Below are 15,708 nucleotides of genomic sequence, written 5' to 3'. Positions count from 1 at the left end.
ACTACAACACGGCCAGAGCTTTGTGCAGGGTGCCAGCATGGAAAAAGACATTAACACAGTGCATGTGTGGATGTGTGTGCATGTAGGTGTGCGTCTCTGTGCATGTGTGTGTTTCAGAGAAGGGCTGCACTGAAGTACTCAGCTGGGAGCATCCAGTCAGTGACCCCTGTCTTTCCAACTGTGTGGAGAGAACTCTTCAGTGTGCATGCATGTGTGTGTGTGTGTGTGTGTGTGTGTGTGTGTGTGTGTGTGTGTGTGCAGGACAGAAAGAGAGAGACAAAGAGAGAGTGAGATAGAGGTAGAGCACAAAGAACAGAGGAGCATTGTGCGGTGCTGGGGCTCCTCAGGTCCGCTACGAGCACGCCGTCCACATGCTGCAGCTCACGTAGCACGGCCTGAGGAGAAGTCCTGAACCGCACTGGCCTTTGCACTTTGCACTGACACAGACTCACACCGGGCAAGGTGGCCGCCTCGCTGTATATGTCTAGTCAAGCCAGGTTCAGCACACTTCCTGAGCCGTGGAGAAACAGCACACTCACTCTACGCATGCAGTCGTTTCTCATTCAACATTGGCGCACTATCCTCAGCACATTTATCTTTACAAGCATGTTTTTTTTTAGCACGGATTTGGAACTTAAAAATTATATACATTTATATATGAAACTGCTTATGTATATTAAGTGCAAAATTTTGTTTCTGAAATTTTAAAAATACATTTTAAAATGTGAAAATAAAAAACTTGTAAAAAATACATTTTAAAGCTTAACATTAAATTGAAATCTAAATAACAATCAACTCTGTTTTCTTTTCATTTTTTTCCAATTACGCTGCAGATGCAAACTGCTGAATAGATGTCAGATATTATTAATTACAACATGTCCAAGCATCTGTGGTCCTTGGCATGTGGCATTTTTCTTTCATAACAAAATAACTTTTGATTTATCCAAAGAAAAATGTAGAAATAATTCAAACCACGTCTGAATATCTAGTTATTGTCCATTATTAGAATATAGATATTTATGCAAAGTTAAATAAATAAATCATTTTGGTGGAAAGTAAAAAAAGAAACTAAATAATTTTCATCAACTAAATATCCATAGTTGCGCATAAATAATTTTTTTTAGAAATCATGTCATGAGCAAATCTTTGGAGTAAAGGGTAACTGCCATTCAAATTTAAATAAAGTTTCTACACTCCAACAAACATTTCTCACAAATCGTCAAGGGTTTTGGAAATAAATGTAAAAATAAAAATGTTATTTAAACACCATTTTTTCCCCCTTCTTTGCAGTTCCAGCCAAATTTTGAAAATAAAAACATCTCCTATTTTTCCTTTTATCAGTCTCAGCGTGATGGTGTTTTCCACAATCAAGTTTTACGGTGTGCCAGCAGGACACCGTGTCCACAGGGACTCTGCGGAGAAAGAGGTGAGTACCAGGTGCTGCGAACCCTCTCATGCTATTACCAGACTGTCATGGCTTTCTGTCCCATTTTACCTTACGTACACCCTTCCCCCAACTCGCAAGACAACAGGATGGCACCACAACAGCTGCATGTTCTGCAGCTTTGTCCATTTACAGCATATTTCATAGTCTACATGGATTTCTTTCCCGCCTGCGTTTTGTGAAACAGAGACCGCCGTGTAGCACAAAACATGGAGGACTCATTTTGTGGAGGCAACTTGCGAGCATAGAGGCACAAAACTAAAATGGAGAGGGCGATTTCATTTTTTGGAGGGGGAAGAGAAGGCGGTAGTGTAGGGTTGCAGTGTGCCGAACAACATTCTCTTCAAACATGGACTTGGAGCACCCTCTACCCATCACAAGTCAAAATGCAGGCCTACTACAGAGTCCTCCCATTACAACGTCTGTAATTGTCTGGGAGCCAGGCCTTTGCTCCCGCTCTCCAGAATTTTAACAGAAACCATGAGAGGGGAGGCTTCTTTAAAGGCTTCATCAACTGTGACCAACCGCCGTCAGCAGTAACCCATGTTATACAGGACGCAGTTATGACACCCTCAAAGGGCTGCTCCTGAGGAGGCAGGCGACAGGGAGGGGGGTACAAGGGGAACAGGGCCTCAGAAGTTTCCCACCTTCCCTTGAACCGCAGCCGCAAACCCTCGGCAGGAGGTGGACAGGGCCAGCTTTGAAAAATAACACCTTTGTGATCCCCAGTGTTTGGGGATGGATCGTGGTCTGCAGATGGCCCCGGATACTCTCTCTATGGATGGATGGGACAGATAGAGAGGAGCAAGAGAGCCTCTTTTTCATCCGAGTTTACAATAAATATAATATCTAAGTATCACCTTTGTGATTAAGTTATTTTCTCATTACACTCCAACAATGCAGTTTCAAGTTTGAGCATGTAGAGGCTGCAAAAAGATGCTCAATAGAAGTTTGCTAAGATAATAGTCCACGCTCAGTTATGCCAACAACACGTGCAAATACATGATTAAAGACACACTTAATGCTTATAAAGACGCTCAACAGTAAGCAGTTTTGCAATATTGCTTCCTCTAACACAGTCATGATGATGAATATGTGCTGCAATTAAGTTATACAGAAAAGCCGCCATCATTCTGAAAGTTCACACGTGTCCCGCATGTGGCTAGCTAATGGGCGTGAGTGCAAAACTAAGAAGCAGACGTAGGAACGGGGAGCCAGCAGAGTTTTGTACGGAGGGGAATAAATTACTACAGGCCCAGCAATGGTGACAGCATTTTTCCCCCTCAGTCTGGGGGAAGAAAACGGCGCGCTGAACTTCTAACCCCGGATTCTGAAATCATTTTTAGCTGCAGTTGACAGTCAGTAACCGGCACTTGACAGCGAGCTCACGAAAGGGTTGGTGACACTTTCCTGCACCTCAGCAGGGTCCTCGAATGATCCAGGCCTCTGCAAAGGTGATCGGCTGTTTTTCTTTCCCTCCTCTTGGCTCTCACTATGGAACAGAGCAGGTTTGATCTCTTTCCCACCTCATTTACATCTTTCTCTCTTTCTTGTTCGGTTGCAAGCATCATGGAAAGATCAAATAATTCAAAGGCAAATGTCACAGTATGAACATCCTCTTTTAAGCGACCGGTTCAGGGCCAGCAATAAATATCTTTGACAAAAATGAGGGATTTTATTCAAGGAAAATAGCCAGACTTATTTTTGGTAACATTACTTGTTTTATTTAAAACTTTTTCACATGCTTTGGAAGGTTTTCTACCCACAAATTTAATGTGATGATTGTGTTACAGTGTTCATATAACAACTCGGCTTACAAAGTCAGCATGAGTGCCAGTCCGGGAGCTCAGTGCAGAAGACAGTGCCTCGTGAAGGCTTGTGTTGCCTCCAAACAGCTGTGGTGCCTCTTTTGTGTTATTTGGAGGGCCTGTTGCCCCTGCTCTATTCAGGGCTTTCACACCAGTCTCACTCACTTCTCACTCCCTGGGTTCCTCCTCACAGGTCATAAATTAAACGGAGGGAGGGGAGGCTTGAGATCAGAGAAAAAAGATCAGTCAGGACCTCATTTCAGTTCGGGTTTTATCACACATTCTGTGATATAACAGCGCCGAAACAGGCAGAGTTTCATAAGCAACAGTAAGAAAGCGAACCTGCTGCTTAGAGGGCAATTCTCTGTTGTAAAGACAAGTCTGTGGATTAAGTTGAGACAGAGCATTTTGGGGTTTATCCACTTGGGGCCACACTGCTGTTGACACTATATGTTATTTTAATGAGTGTTGCGGCGTAGTGGTTAATGTGGCCACAGCTCATGGCTCAGAGGTGCTGCTAGGCTGTGCATATGTGTGTGTGCATGAGAGAGTTGTGGGGGGATGGAGGGGGGGTCACAATATGGTTATGGTGACAAGCACTGGGATAACTCATACCGCCTCTCCTGTCAAAACAAAGACTACTTGAAGTGGATGAGGCCACAGTGATGTACTTTACAGTAACTGGAGGAAGCTGTCGGTGCTGCAGACTTTTTATTTTCCTTCAGATGGACTCCATTCTCATTTCCACTATTCAGATTTTTTTTTTAAATGCATCATGATGGACATATTGTATTCAGTGAGGTCGCACTACTCAACCCAGCAGTGCACACTGTGACAATGACTTAATGGCATGAATAGGGGGAAATATTGCACAGTTCAGTGGCTTGTATTGCGTGCCATTATCCCTTTGTGAAACAGAAAGATCAAAATTATGAAATATCATGCGACACATGTGGGATCTATTCAACGGTATCACAAAACTCCCATTGAAAAATGGTTAAATGGCTTTGCATGAGGCTGTGTACAGAACCATATGGACGCCTCCACATCTCCTCATTTCATACATGTTTCTTTTGACATCAATAATGCCTCGGTATCCAGTGGCGTTTGGAACGCATCCAAAACAATTATAAAGTTGCCGTGGAAACTGAGGTCCTGTGCCAGGGTGAGGCATACTGTCTCCGCTCAGATAACCGCATGGAAAGTCACAGCAAACAAAGCACTTGACAGGGGTGCAGAAATGGGAGAAATAAAAAGAGGGAGGGAGGTGAGGGATGGGCAGAGGTGAAGAGACAGAGACGGAATAACAAAAGCGATGAATGTGGCAAATTTGGACATCCATGGATGATGAAAACATGCACAATAGATTTGCATTTTTTTGTGCACTGGGGTGTGAATTACAGACCTATCATATTGAAAAACCATTGTGATGGGGACATTTATAACAGCTACTCTCCAAACATCTTTAGAAAGAGTCAGATTTAGGTTGAGAATCAGTGTTACTTTAAGGTTCATGTAAGGGTTAAGACCAGGCAGGTACAGTAACATTATGTGCGTTGTTTGTGTGTACATGAATGAATATCATCATGGCAAACTAACACACAACCCCTCAGTGACACATGCAATTTTGTGTGTGGAACATTGGGACCGGTGTAATGTATTGTAACCTTATGCTAACCTAATGAACAAGAGGATGAAAGTGGTGTAATGGAGGCATTTTTACATTCATCTTTAGGCTCCTCATTATGCGCCGGATATGACAACCTCGTTAGGAGTGCACGAAAGATTACCCATGCGGGTAAAGAGCACCACCTTAACGCAAAAAAACCACAAACACACAGAAAAATTGTAAAACAGGTAGGATTGTAGAGAGCACAGAGTGTACAATTGGTACACACACACACACACACACACACACACACAAAAGCCCCTGGTGGGAGTAACTGGGCTCTTGGAGTCAGACAATCTGACTGGCTTTCAAAGACCCCTGACTGTCCGGTCTGTTTATTCAGATGGGAGCACAGAACGCCACCATTTCAAAGTCATTGCATTACTTTGTTTTGATCTCACTGATGAAGAACATAAGTTTCATGGTTCTGGTTGGACAGTTGGGGTGATAAAAAGGGCCCTAGACACTACAAAGAGTTCAGCTTTATTTTGTATGTGAAGTTTAAAGTTTAATTACATATATAAAAAAGTCAAAAATATATAGCTAATGTAAAACATATAATAAATTTGTTTATTTGTGCAGCAGAAAACACACTACTTATTATATATGCAGTGTTTCTAGGCTGTGTCAGGTCACTGTAAGCAATTACAGTAACATGAATCAATTAAAACATGTTTTTAGCCGTCTGTGCCTGAAGTGTCAGCAGATCTGTGTGCGAGTCATCATTTGTTCTCATTAGTGTTTCTTGGAAAAATCAGTAGCGCTTGAGGAAATCAGGTAATTTGTATTCGCAAATAAGGATACTGGGCCCAACAACATCATGTCATTTGTAACGGGGTAGTGAGTGTAGTTGTGTGTAAGTGTGTACTGTTTGTACATCAGTGTGTGTCTATTTGGGACTATTTTGTTTAACAATGAAAAGGCAATTTATGCATTAGTCTTAGTAATGGCCATGAGGCCGAGCATCACTAGCTCAACACTGCTCTCCAGTGGATCCAAAGTATAATAATCCACACATAAAATTCAAGTGCACATCAGTTGTGTGTAAATATTTTTCTATGTTAGTGCCTGAAGGTTGGTAAAAGTTTGAGTGATGATAATTATTATAGACAACTAATATCTTTCAGATATTGTGTGATGCAACGCAAGATTGTGAAAAATTTAAATTTAATGTTTAGATTGTCACTTGTTTTGACATAAATTTTGCTCAGCTAATTATCATGCAATATGTCAAAAGGATATGGTGTTCTTCAGGAAGCTAATCCTTCAGTTGGATGTGATTTCTTGACATTACTAATAACATTAAATGTATCACAATTGTGAGTGTGCAGCCAACTTCTAAATTCATGTCTCTTTTGCTTGTGTGTGCAGCTGAGTGACATGGAGTACAGCTTTGTGGTTACAGCTGTCAACAATTACTCTCCCACCGCATTGTAGGGACAGCAAAACTATAGTGTCTCTCGTAACATGCAATTTGCTAAAATACAGTAGATGTAACACAATCATTGCTTGACATCTGATAGTATAAATATAACCTAAGCAGAAGAGCAATGCTATTCCTGAAGGATAGCAGTATGCATTGTGTCTACACATAATCCACGTTTACAATGTGATTATTTACAAATGTGTGTTGTTATGATGTTTATGTGTTGCTGTTAATGCCATATGAGTACAAATAATTTACACAGATTCATATTCTAACTGTTAGGAAGCATTTTGAAGTTATATTACCATGCTAATATCCATTCGCATGTATACAAATGTGTCATCAATGTACAAATATAATGTTATGTTGCATAAAAGTTTATCAGCAAATCAACACACTGACATGCTTATTAGCAAGCTGCAGCTGCACTGTGGTTTAAGCCCATATTCACAGAGTTGCATCACCATAGCTACAAATATATTATGTCCAATATATTGTTTTGCAAACACGCAATGAATTAATGTTTATAGCGAGACATTTAAATTTGGAATGTCTCATTCAAAGGCTGTATCCTTTTAGTCAAGTTAACCTTTCTCAACAGTCTTCATTTCTAAGTTCTACTTCCATTATTATATTGTTATTATCTGATAATGTCAAATATTACTGGATAGTGCAAAAAAGGCCTTATTTTAGATTCTAGGATATTAATAAACTAAGCAAAATTGATCAAAGTTTGTTACCCTCTTTATGTTCAGTAGTCAAGTAGCACATACAGTCATGGAAAAAAATATTAGACCACCCTTGTTTTCTTCTGTTTCTTGTTCATTTTAATGCCTGGTACATCTAAAATGGACATTTGTTTGGACAAATATCATGATAACAACAAAAACAGGCATTTCCCATGGTTTTCTTGATTATCAAGAAAACCATGGGAAATGTCTAGCTATCAGCTCTTAAATTAAACTCGTATGAGCTATTTTTGTTGTTATCATTATATTTGTCCAAACAAATGTACCTTTAGATGTACCAGGAATTAAAATAAACAAGAGGGGTGGTCATTTTTTTTTCTTCTATGACTGTACAAAATATGCAGTACCATCTCAGAAATAAAACTAATATTTAGGAAGAAGCACACAAAAAAACTTAACCTTAAAGTAATAATCTCAAATGACTTTGAGTTTATTTACCATAACCATAACAATAAAAACGTTCTCATTAAATCTACCCCTGAGTGAGGTAACTATGGCCGACCGATGACAGCACTTGCATTGCCAGTGTCAGGCCGACTGTATGCGCCGGGTGCCTGTGGCGACATTACCAGGTGCACACAGTGGCTCATCCACCAAAGAGAGAACCTAAAACAGCAGACTTGCTCTTTAACTCACTTGTGTGTGATGTGGTATGTTGTTTACAGTCTCTTCTAGTGCTGGGAGTAAATAATTACTGTGGATAAAATAAATAAATAATAATAAGCAAAGAAACTTCAAGAACAAGTGAAAGTATAATCCTCTCAAGTTCAGTCATAGAAAAAAAATCAAGAGATTGTTACTTTAATCACAGAGTTTGAGATGTAACTGTTGTAATGAACCTGAATGTAATGTCTGGATCTGTGTGGTGGGGTACTGGGGCGGGTATAGGGAGGTAGGGAGCGGATCTTTGATTTGGATTCCATGTTATATAGAATATATATTATTTAGTTAGGCCAAAGTGTCTTTTTAAAGATAGAAAAATGAAATAACATCAGTACACATGGAACAAAATGACCATAGTGTAAAAACAAAACCCATGGTGAAATTCTATTTGTGCATATAATGTGAGATAATACTGTAATACCTTTTCACTCTGCTATGCCTGCTTGTATTATTGTTGACATCTGGAGGATGAACAATTCAAATCAGCTTATTTATCATCTCACAGAAGATTACCTCTTTCAAGTTTCCAACATGTGCCTATAAATCAGAAATTATTATTATTATTTTAAAATGTGTATTAATCAGTGCTTTTATAAAAACACGATGGCAGTTAAATAATGTTTAATAAAGTTATTTATAGTATGAAATATTCTATTATAATTGGTTCTAGTTTTCTCTCTATTCTGTTGGGTTCCCTTCTACACTAACGACTCGTCATTGGTGCGTGATTAGGGAAGTACGATGACGTCGACCAATGAGATTATAGGTTTATTCCGTAGGCTTGGTTCCGGAGTGGCCTGTTAATATTGGGAGTAGCAGGTGAAATATCGGTGAGTACTTCTGATTCTGACGGAACAGCTGTCCGTTTTACAGCGAATATAAACTGTTGACGGTAGCTCGTCGCCTTTAACAACCCGCTGTCTCCTTTAAATGAAAAGTAGGCTGCTCGAAACCTCGGCGTGCGCTCCCATTCACGAGCTGACGAAACATCCATAGGGTGTAAACATGATACTTTTAATATTCAGTCACACAGATGTGCCTGCGTACGTGAGCCGAGTCGCGTAGCTTGCGTTAGCTTGTTGTTTACGTGTAAACAAGCGGAGTAATTGAATTTCCTTTCATGGTGGTCTTCCCGTCTGAAACCCCCTCCGTCACTTCCAGATACAACCAAGATTATGTGTCGCCCACCGTGTCAGCAGCTCCCCCAGGCTGTTTCGAGATGCTTCGCAACGTGTTTACACCTTCACAAGGGTGTGAGCACCATAAGAGGGTACATGCGTGTCCCGGTTATCTTAATTATACACGTAGAGAGACACTCACACACACACACAGACATATATTAACCACTGCCGCGACTCATCTCCATTTGTTTATGAGTGTCACCTCAATGAGCACCAGATGGCGCTGTAGCTCAGTTTAAATCAGTCCATCTATCAACAGGTCTCCCTCCACACTGACAACATGAATATGTACGCTGTGCCCAACCCGGAAATACCAGGCTGTCCACCTGGGTTAGAGTACCTGACTCAGGTAAGTTCTGTGTTCCTGACAAATGTTACATGTTAGGGCCACTTATCTCAATGGCCTACTTCCTTCATAAAGTCCCTTCATTTGTTCGCCAAGAGTTGAGGAACTAAGCAAGCATCACAGACTCTTTGGCATCATGTTCAGGATACAATATCACCCGAATAGCCTAGTCACAGTATCAGTAGTCACATTATTAATAAGTAACCTTACAAACCCTGACTAAGTGACATATCTTATGGAAATTTCATGTTATATTCAATGCATAACAATAATACTGCAGAACAACCAATTAACTGCACAATTAACCAAGGCCGGCTCTATGCAGGGGCAAGAGGGGGCACCTTAAATAAATGTCTTGCCCCCTCAAATCAAAATTTTTGAAGTTGAGAAAGCACATTTTAATATACTCACAAAATTAATATACATTACTATTTGACAAACTGATCTGCAGTAGCGGAAAAATAAGCCGAAAAAGGGACACATGATACACGATTGTTGGTTGAAATCTGTATGAAGGATGTTTTATTTTATTTTATTCATTTATTTTATTTATTTATTTTTTAATAATTCATTTTGAGCAGATTATCGATCATTTTTCCATTTTTTTTAAAGGAAATGTAATACAATTACCTGCCTATATTATGGTTCACTTTTTTAACATTCACAGTAGGTTTCTTTTTTTCGTCTTCCTGATGCTGCTGATGCATTCTACTATCAGCTTTTTGGTTGTTTTAACTGCATACTTTTAAAATGCAGAACAAGACTGTTTAGCAGAGAGGGGAGGCTCTGTGTTCAGGTTTTCACCATACGCTTATACTGTGAGATTTAAAATAAAACTGTAGTTTTCTTTATAGAAATGGATTAAACACTGATGCATAGGCCAACTGTATATTTTTTTTTAGAAAAAACACCTCTTAAACTCTAGACCCCCCCCCCATGTTGCTTTGGGGACAGGTGTAAACTGTTAAAAAATTAATGATGGCTGAATTCCATTAAGCTGCTTCTGTTTCAGCGTCCTGCTTTTGTGCTTGCTTATTCACTGTCACAGCTGGCTCACTGGGGCACTTAAATAGAACAGAACCCGTGTTAAAGTGATCAATAACAGATGTGCTTTTGCTACTATGACAAGTCAGACTGTGTACTGTAAAAAAATATATTTTTTGGAAGGGAGTTTTGTATCAGTCTTATGCACATTAAAAGTCAGGAAAAGTATTAAAGTTCCTCTGTTCGAGTATTTATACTTAAGAAGGCCACAGAAAAGCAATATATAGGGTCCGCTGGTCCTTCCCCTCCAACGACAACTGTGCTCCACTAAACTGCTGCATTACTGCTGCACAACTTTGAATCCAGTGTGGTTTTGTTTTCTAGGTGGATCAGCTACTCATAAAACAGAAGGTTGAGCTTGTTGAAGGTAAAAAATGAAAATAGGCTTTTGATTCTGTTATATATTATTTATGCTGTTCAGTATAGATGGCTTTTGCATGTCTGTATAGCTATAACATCTTCATATTGTTGGTCCCTGCAGCCCTCGTTGGTTTTGAAAGCAACAACAAGTATGAAGTCCGCAACAGCATGGGTCAGAACGTGTTCTACGCTGTCGAGGAGAACGACTGTCTGAGCAGACAGTGTTGTGGTCCCCTGCGCCCCTTCACCATCCACGTCCTCGACAATTTTGGACAAGAAATGATCACAGTCACCAGGCCGCTGAAGTGCATGTCTTGCTTCTTCCCGTGTTGTCTACAAGAGGTCAGTCACACCACTTTTAGACATGCTCACATTGTGTCTATGAAATTACAGGGTCGAAGTTTGTTTTTGTTCCCCATTGTTTACATTTAACATCGTCTAGTTTTCATGTGAGGAAATGGCTACAAATCACACTCTGTTCTCCCACAATCCCTCTCTCAGCTGGAGGTGCAGTCTCCCCCCGGTAACACAGTGGGGTACGTTATGCAACAGTGGCACCCGTTCTCCCCCAAATTCATCGTCGCGGACGAACACTGTGAGCCTGTACTGAAGATCCACGGGCCCTTCTGTGGATGGAGCTGCCTACCAGATGTTGACTTTGAGGTGGGTTTATCTAAACACAGAAATCCATTAAATTTGTGAAAACATAACAAGGTAGCATTCTCGCCCTTTGGACATTTTTTTTGTAAGGGATCCTCCTCGTGCTCTGAGGCAGGAAATATGTTTCCAATCAGAGCGGGCTGTAGCTTGGATGAAGCCACCACACAGGGCATGCTCTTGTGTGGTACAGTGTGGCCATTGTTCCACGGCTCAGCTGGTTTTATTAGATTGAGCTGTGAAGGGGATTTGGGTCAGTGATATAGACCTTTTACCAGACCCAGAGGAGGGGTAACTGAAGCATGATATTACCATCCTGGTTCCTCCTTTGCTGCTTTGAAGTCATTACAGGGATAGAAAATCCAAGTTGCTGTGGCAGCGGGCAAAAAGCTGGAATTGGATGGGATTATGAATCGTTCCATGATCTCCCTCCAACAAAACCAAACAAGGTTAGGGATTGATCGTCATCCTAGTGCAACACATGTCAGCAATTTTTCTCCTCTGAAACTCTTTCTGCAGATTTTAACGATGGATGAGGTCAGTAAGATTGGGAAAATCAGCAAACAGTGGACAGGACTTCTTCGGGAAGCATTCACAGATTCGGACAACTTTGGTATCCAGTTCCCCATGGATCTGGATGTGAGAATGAAGGCCGTAATGATCGGTGCATGTTTTCTCATTGTGAGTAAAGCATTTTTACGATGTGATTGTTGTTAATCAAAGTGAAAAAAACTAAGAAAAAATTCTTGTAAAGTCAAATTCTTCTTTTTATGGTTTTCTCATAGCCAAATAAGAGAAACTATTGCCAAAATAGGTCTGTTAGAGTTGCCTCATATGACCCAGGTTTCGTGTGGATTCATATCTTTCAGTTCACTGGTATTCAGAAACTTCATGTACCTACCACTTAATGCACCACTTAGCCTACATTTTGTGGGAACTGTGACCTGAAACCACCCCAATCACCACAAATGCAAAACATCTTGTGAGAGCCACTTTCTGTAGTAGCACAATACACATTTGCTCAAATGCTTCCGTGCTTAAACCTCAGGACGTTTTCACAGCTAATTTGGCAGTGAGATATCGGTGAATACATTTTCCCCCTCGGCTATATTTTAACCTCAATTAGGTATTCTGTGTAAATGCAATGCATTGCTTTGTCACTAACACTTTGTTTCTTCCCTATACAGGATTTCATGTTTTTTGAATCTACCAACTAAGAGCCAAACAGGACATCTATGTAAAACTACAAACATTCCTGGAAGAACAAGGTCACAAAGCCATGATGATCAGTCCCAAATGCCCGAACATAGAACAACCTTCAAACAGATAGTTTAAAGGACGTACCAAAAGGTACCCAAATGTTATAATTTTGCATGAACAATGAAATCGAAGGTTTGTTTTAGTCTTAGCTGCTCAGGTTGGTTGTTTAAACGTGGGCTGCGAGCACACAGTGCAGTGTTCATTTTTGTTTACATTATGGTTGCTGAGCCCATCTGGGCCCACAACCTTTACTTACTACAGAAAAATAGTAGGATTGCATCCATATACAAGTAAATGACAAAGGGACAAATGTAAGCAAGTATTGTAATACAGTTGGGGAAGAAGGAGTCTGGTGTCATCAGGATCAGCATGCCACGGGGCTCAGCCAAATAGCACTTGTGTAACTTGGTCATATTAATAGTCACGATGTTATATAGAACACTATGCTTGTAGCTTTATTGTGTGAGAACTGGAGGACTCATGTAAGGTCATAGTTTATAGTTGAGATATAGCAATCTGTTATTTATTCATTTAGTTATTTATTTATTTATTTATTGTTTCTGTTGAACAATTTGTCAACATAGAGTAATGTGTGTGTGTGTGTGTGTGTGCACTGCTTTGTGTGCATGTCTGTGTGCTATGAGTGTATTTGTGTCTTGTTTTTTTTTTTAACTGAAACATAAACTACCATAGGATGAGACTAATATGTTCAATGCCATAATAATTATGCATAGTCAATTCAAGGATGTATATTTGGGAACAGATGGGTTATGGCTGGATGTGTTCCAGTCTTGTCCACAAGAGGGAGCTAGCTTTTCATTTAAGAATAACCCAACACAGCCCAAATGGACAAAATCAATACCTGCTTATGCCATAGGTTTTTATTCAAATAGTATTGTCTGATGACATTGTATATTTTTTGGATAAACTCAGGTTGAAATGCATGCTATTGTATGATAGTGATGGCTACTGTTGGCTCCGGGAATGACACACCTGCACCTGATACTATGAATATAAAAATAAGTCATTTTTGAAAGATTTTGTATGTTAAATTATCTGCATATCATATCCATAATTTTTTTCAGCTGAAATTGTTCTCACTGTTGCATTGCACATGGTGTGATAGCTCTACATGTGTCCGAAATGCAAGAGTTAAATAAAAATTCAATTTCCGTCAATGGCTATTAGTAGTGCTGTACACCATGCTTCACTGTAAAATTCAAACATGATTTAATGAGTCTGATTCGAAGTGAAATGAAAAACTGTAGCAAAGACATTATCCATTTGCTACATCAACATTAAGGCCGTTAAGAGCTCTTTTGTAGCATCATGATAAACATCTTTCTTCACATTTATGTCAACAGCGGTTCTGGAAAATGAAAAGAGATGCTGAGTCTTAAAGGTTTAAATGCTTGTATTTTTGTCAAAGTATTACAAGAACCAGTTGCAAGAGCTAATGTTTTCAGTGTAGACTTACATTTTATTGTGTCAACAGTGTTTGATTCTACCTTTAATATATTGACTCTAGATTCCTCTCATCCTTTATGAGCAGTATTTTTCAAAACTTGATTTTAAATACATGATTAAGTACTTAAAATGGACGTTTTTGTAGTTTATTCTGTTTCCATGGCTTAAGTTGTTTAGAAACTACTATATTTAAGTAAATTTGATTAACATTCTTGCCTTTTTCGTTGGCATGTCTTGTTTGGTTGAATGTATTAATAGTATAAGATGTTGGTGCTACATCCTCTGAAGGCTCTTTGATTGTGTTTAAAAGCCAAAAAAATAAAGTCAGAATGTGATATAAAGGGGGGTTTAGCTATTCCCAATCATGCAGGCTATATATTAACAAAAACAGTACTTATTCTTCTACTTTTACACTTATACTGTGAACTAATTTGAGTCATGCAATGATGGCAAACTAACTCTGTGAGCTAAGCTTAAATTGTGCAAATAGTCCATGGAAACACTTCAATAAAAAAAATATATATATTGTGATGTGTTTTTGTGTTTTTTCAGTCTTCAATCACCAAATTCCATCATCGAGTCCATTTGGCATTAAAATCACTTAAAAAATGTTTTTCCATTAGCACTCACTACCAGGGGCCTTCTGTGCTTTCAGTAGCCTAAGTGCGGGTGTTACAATGGTCGGACCTTGTAAATGGTCATGTAAAACCACTCAGCCTCGCTTGTTAATTAGTCGAGTTCACCAGCTGCTGTGATTGCCACCTTCACCTTTTTTTAAGCAATATTGCTAAACGGCTTTCATGAAATGTGAATGTAATTTTTTTCTTATTCCGCTGCAAAAAAATCCGGCCTGCAGAGTAATTGATTGGACCGATTACGTCAAACAGATGTCCTTGAAGAATAACATGAAAAGGGAAATGAGAACATTTCATTTTCTCCCTTTTCAAGTAAGCCATTAACCTGAAGCTGTTAACCTTGGGTGTAACCTGAAGAACTCTCATTTAAAACTGCCTTTTAAAGCTTTTTTAATCACACATCAATGAAAGGAGTGACTGAGTAAAGAGCAAGTCTTGAATAGAGGGTTAAATCATTGCTGTTTCTGCTGAAGTTTGGAACAGTTCGTACAGTATTTTTCAAAAACTTCTGTCTGCAGAACAATAGCATATTTTCTTTTGACATTTGATTAATGGGAAAAAAAATCACTATGGTTGAAAAACATTATGGTGGGTCTGACGTCCGTGTTCATGGATACTGTCAATACTTCTCTGTGTCGAGTGACATTTCTAATAATGCAAAGTATTTTAGGCTGCATGTCTCTTACATTTAAAGTTTCACAAGAATACATTACCTCAGACTTCCACGAATATGTGTGAGTCATGGCAAAGCCCCCGTTTGGTGATAATGATAGTTTTTACACATTGTTTGGCACGATTTTCTGGAATAGATGATGCAGCACCGCTCTGACTGCTATAGATAATTAAGCTGTGGTTGGAAAACAAAAGAACAGCGGAGGCATGTACATGGAGGGCCAGAGAGGACATGGATAGGGATGATTTTTTCATTTTATTGTGATTATAGGAACATTTTCAGTCCTGATTCTCGTTTGATGATTTTTCCTGTAGCAAAACCACAGG

General features: G+C 39.4%; 1 protein-coding gene and 1 long non-coding RNA gene across 4 annotated transcripts in view; one reads left to right on the top strand and one right to left on the bottom strand.

Annotated features, from left to right (window-relative positions):
• LOC131961690 (uncharacterized) overlaps positions 1 to 15,708 on the bottom strand; it is a 252,713-nt gene that overhangs the window by 45,550 nt on the left and 191,455 nt on the right. The window lies entirely within an intron of this gene.
• Positions 8,502 to 14,619, top strand: si:ch73-206p6.1 (phospholipid scramblase 1). Of its 2 annotated transcripts, XM_059326532.1 has the most exons (7): positions 8,502 to 8,589; positions 9,200 to 9,289; positions 10,655 to 10,697; positions 10,812 to 11,032; positions 11,192 to 11,353; positions 11,867 to 12,028; positions 12,535 to 14,619. In XM_059326532.1, the coding sequence occupies exons 2-7, from the start codon at positions 9,221 to 9,223 to the stop codon at positions 12,562 to 12,564; spliced, it is 687 nt and encodes a 228-aa protein (XP_059182515.1). In that variant the 5' UTR covers positions 8,502 to 8,589; positions 9,200 to 9,220; the 3' UTR covers positions 12,565 to 14,619. The 2 variants fall into 2 exon arrangements, with proteins under 2 accessions (XP_059182515.1, XP_059182516.1); XM_059326533.1 differs by lacking the exon at positions 8,502 to 8,589 and having other exon boundaries at positions 9,187 to 9,289.

The sequence above is a fragment of the Centropristis striata genome, chromosome 23, assembly GCF_030273125.1.
Source record: "Centropristis striata isolate RG_2023a ecotype Rhode Island chromosome 23, C.striata_1.0, whole genome shotgun sequence".
In the NCBI taxonomy this organism is placed as follows: domain Eukaryota; kingdom Metazoa; phylum Chordata; class Actinopteri; order Perciformes; family Serranidae; genus Centropristis; species Centropristis striata.
This window is presented reverse-complemented; position numbering and strand designations above follow the sequence as displayed.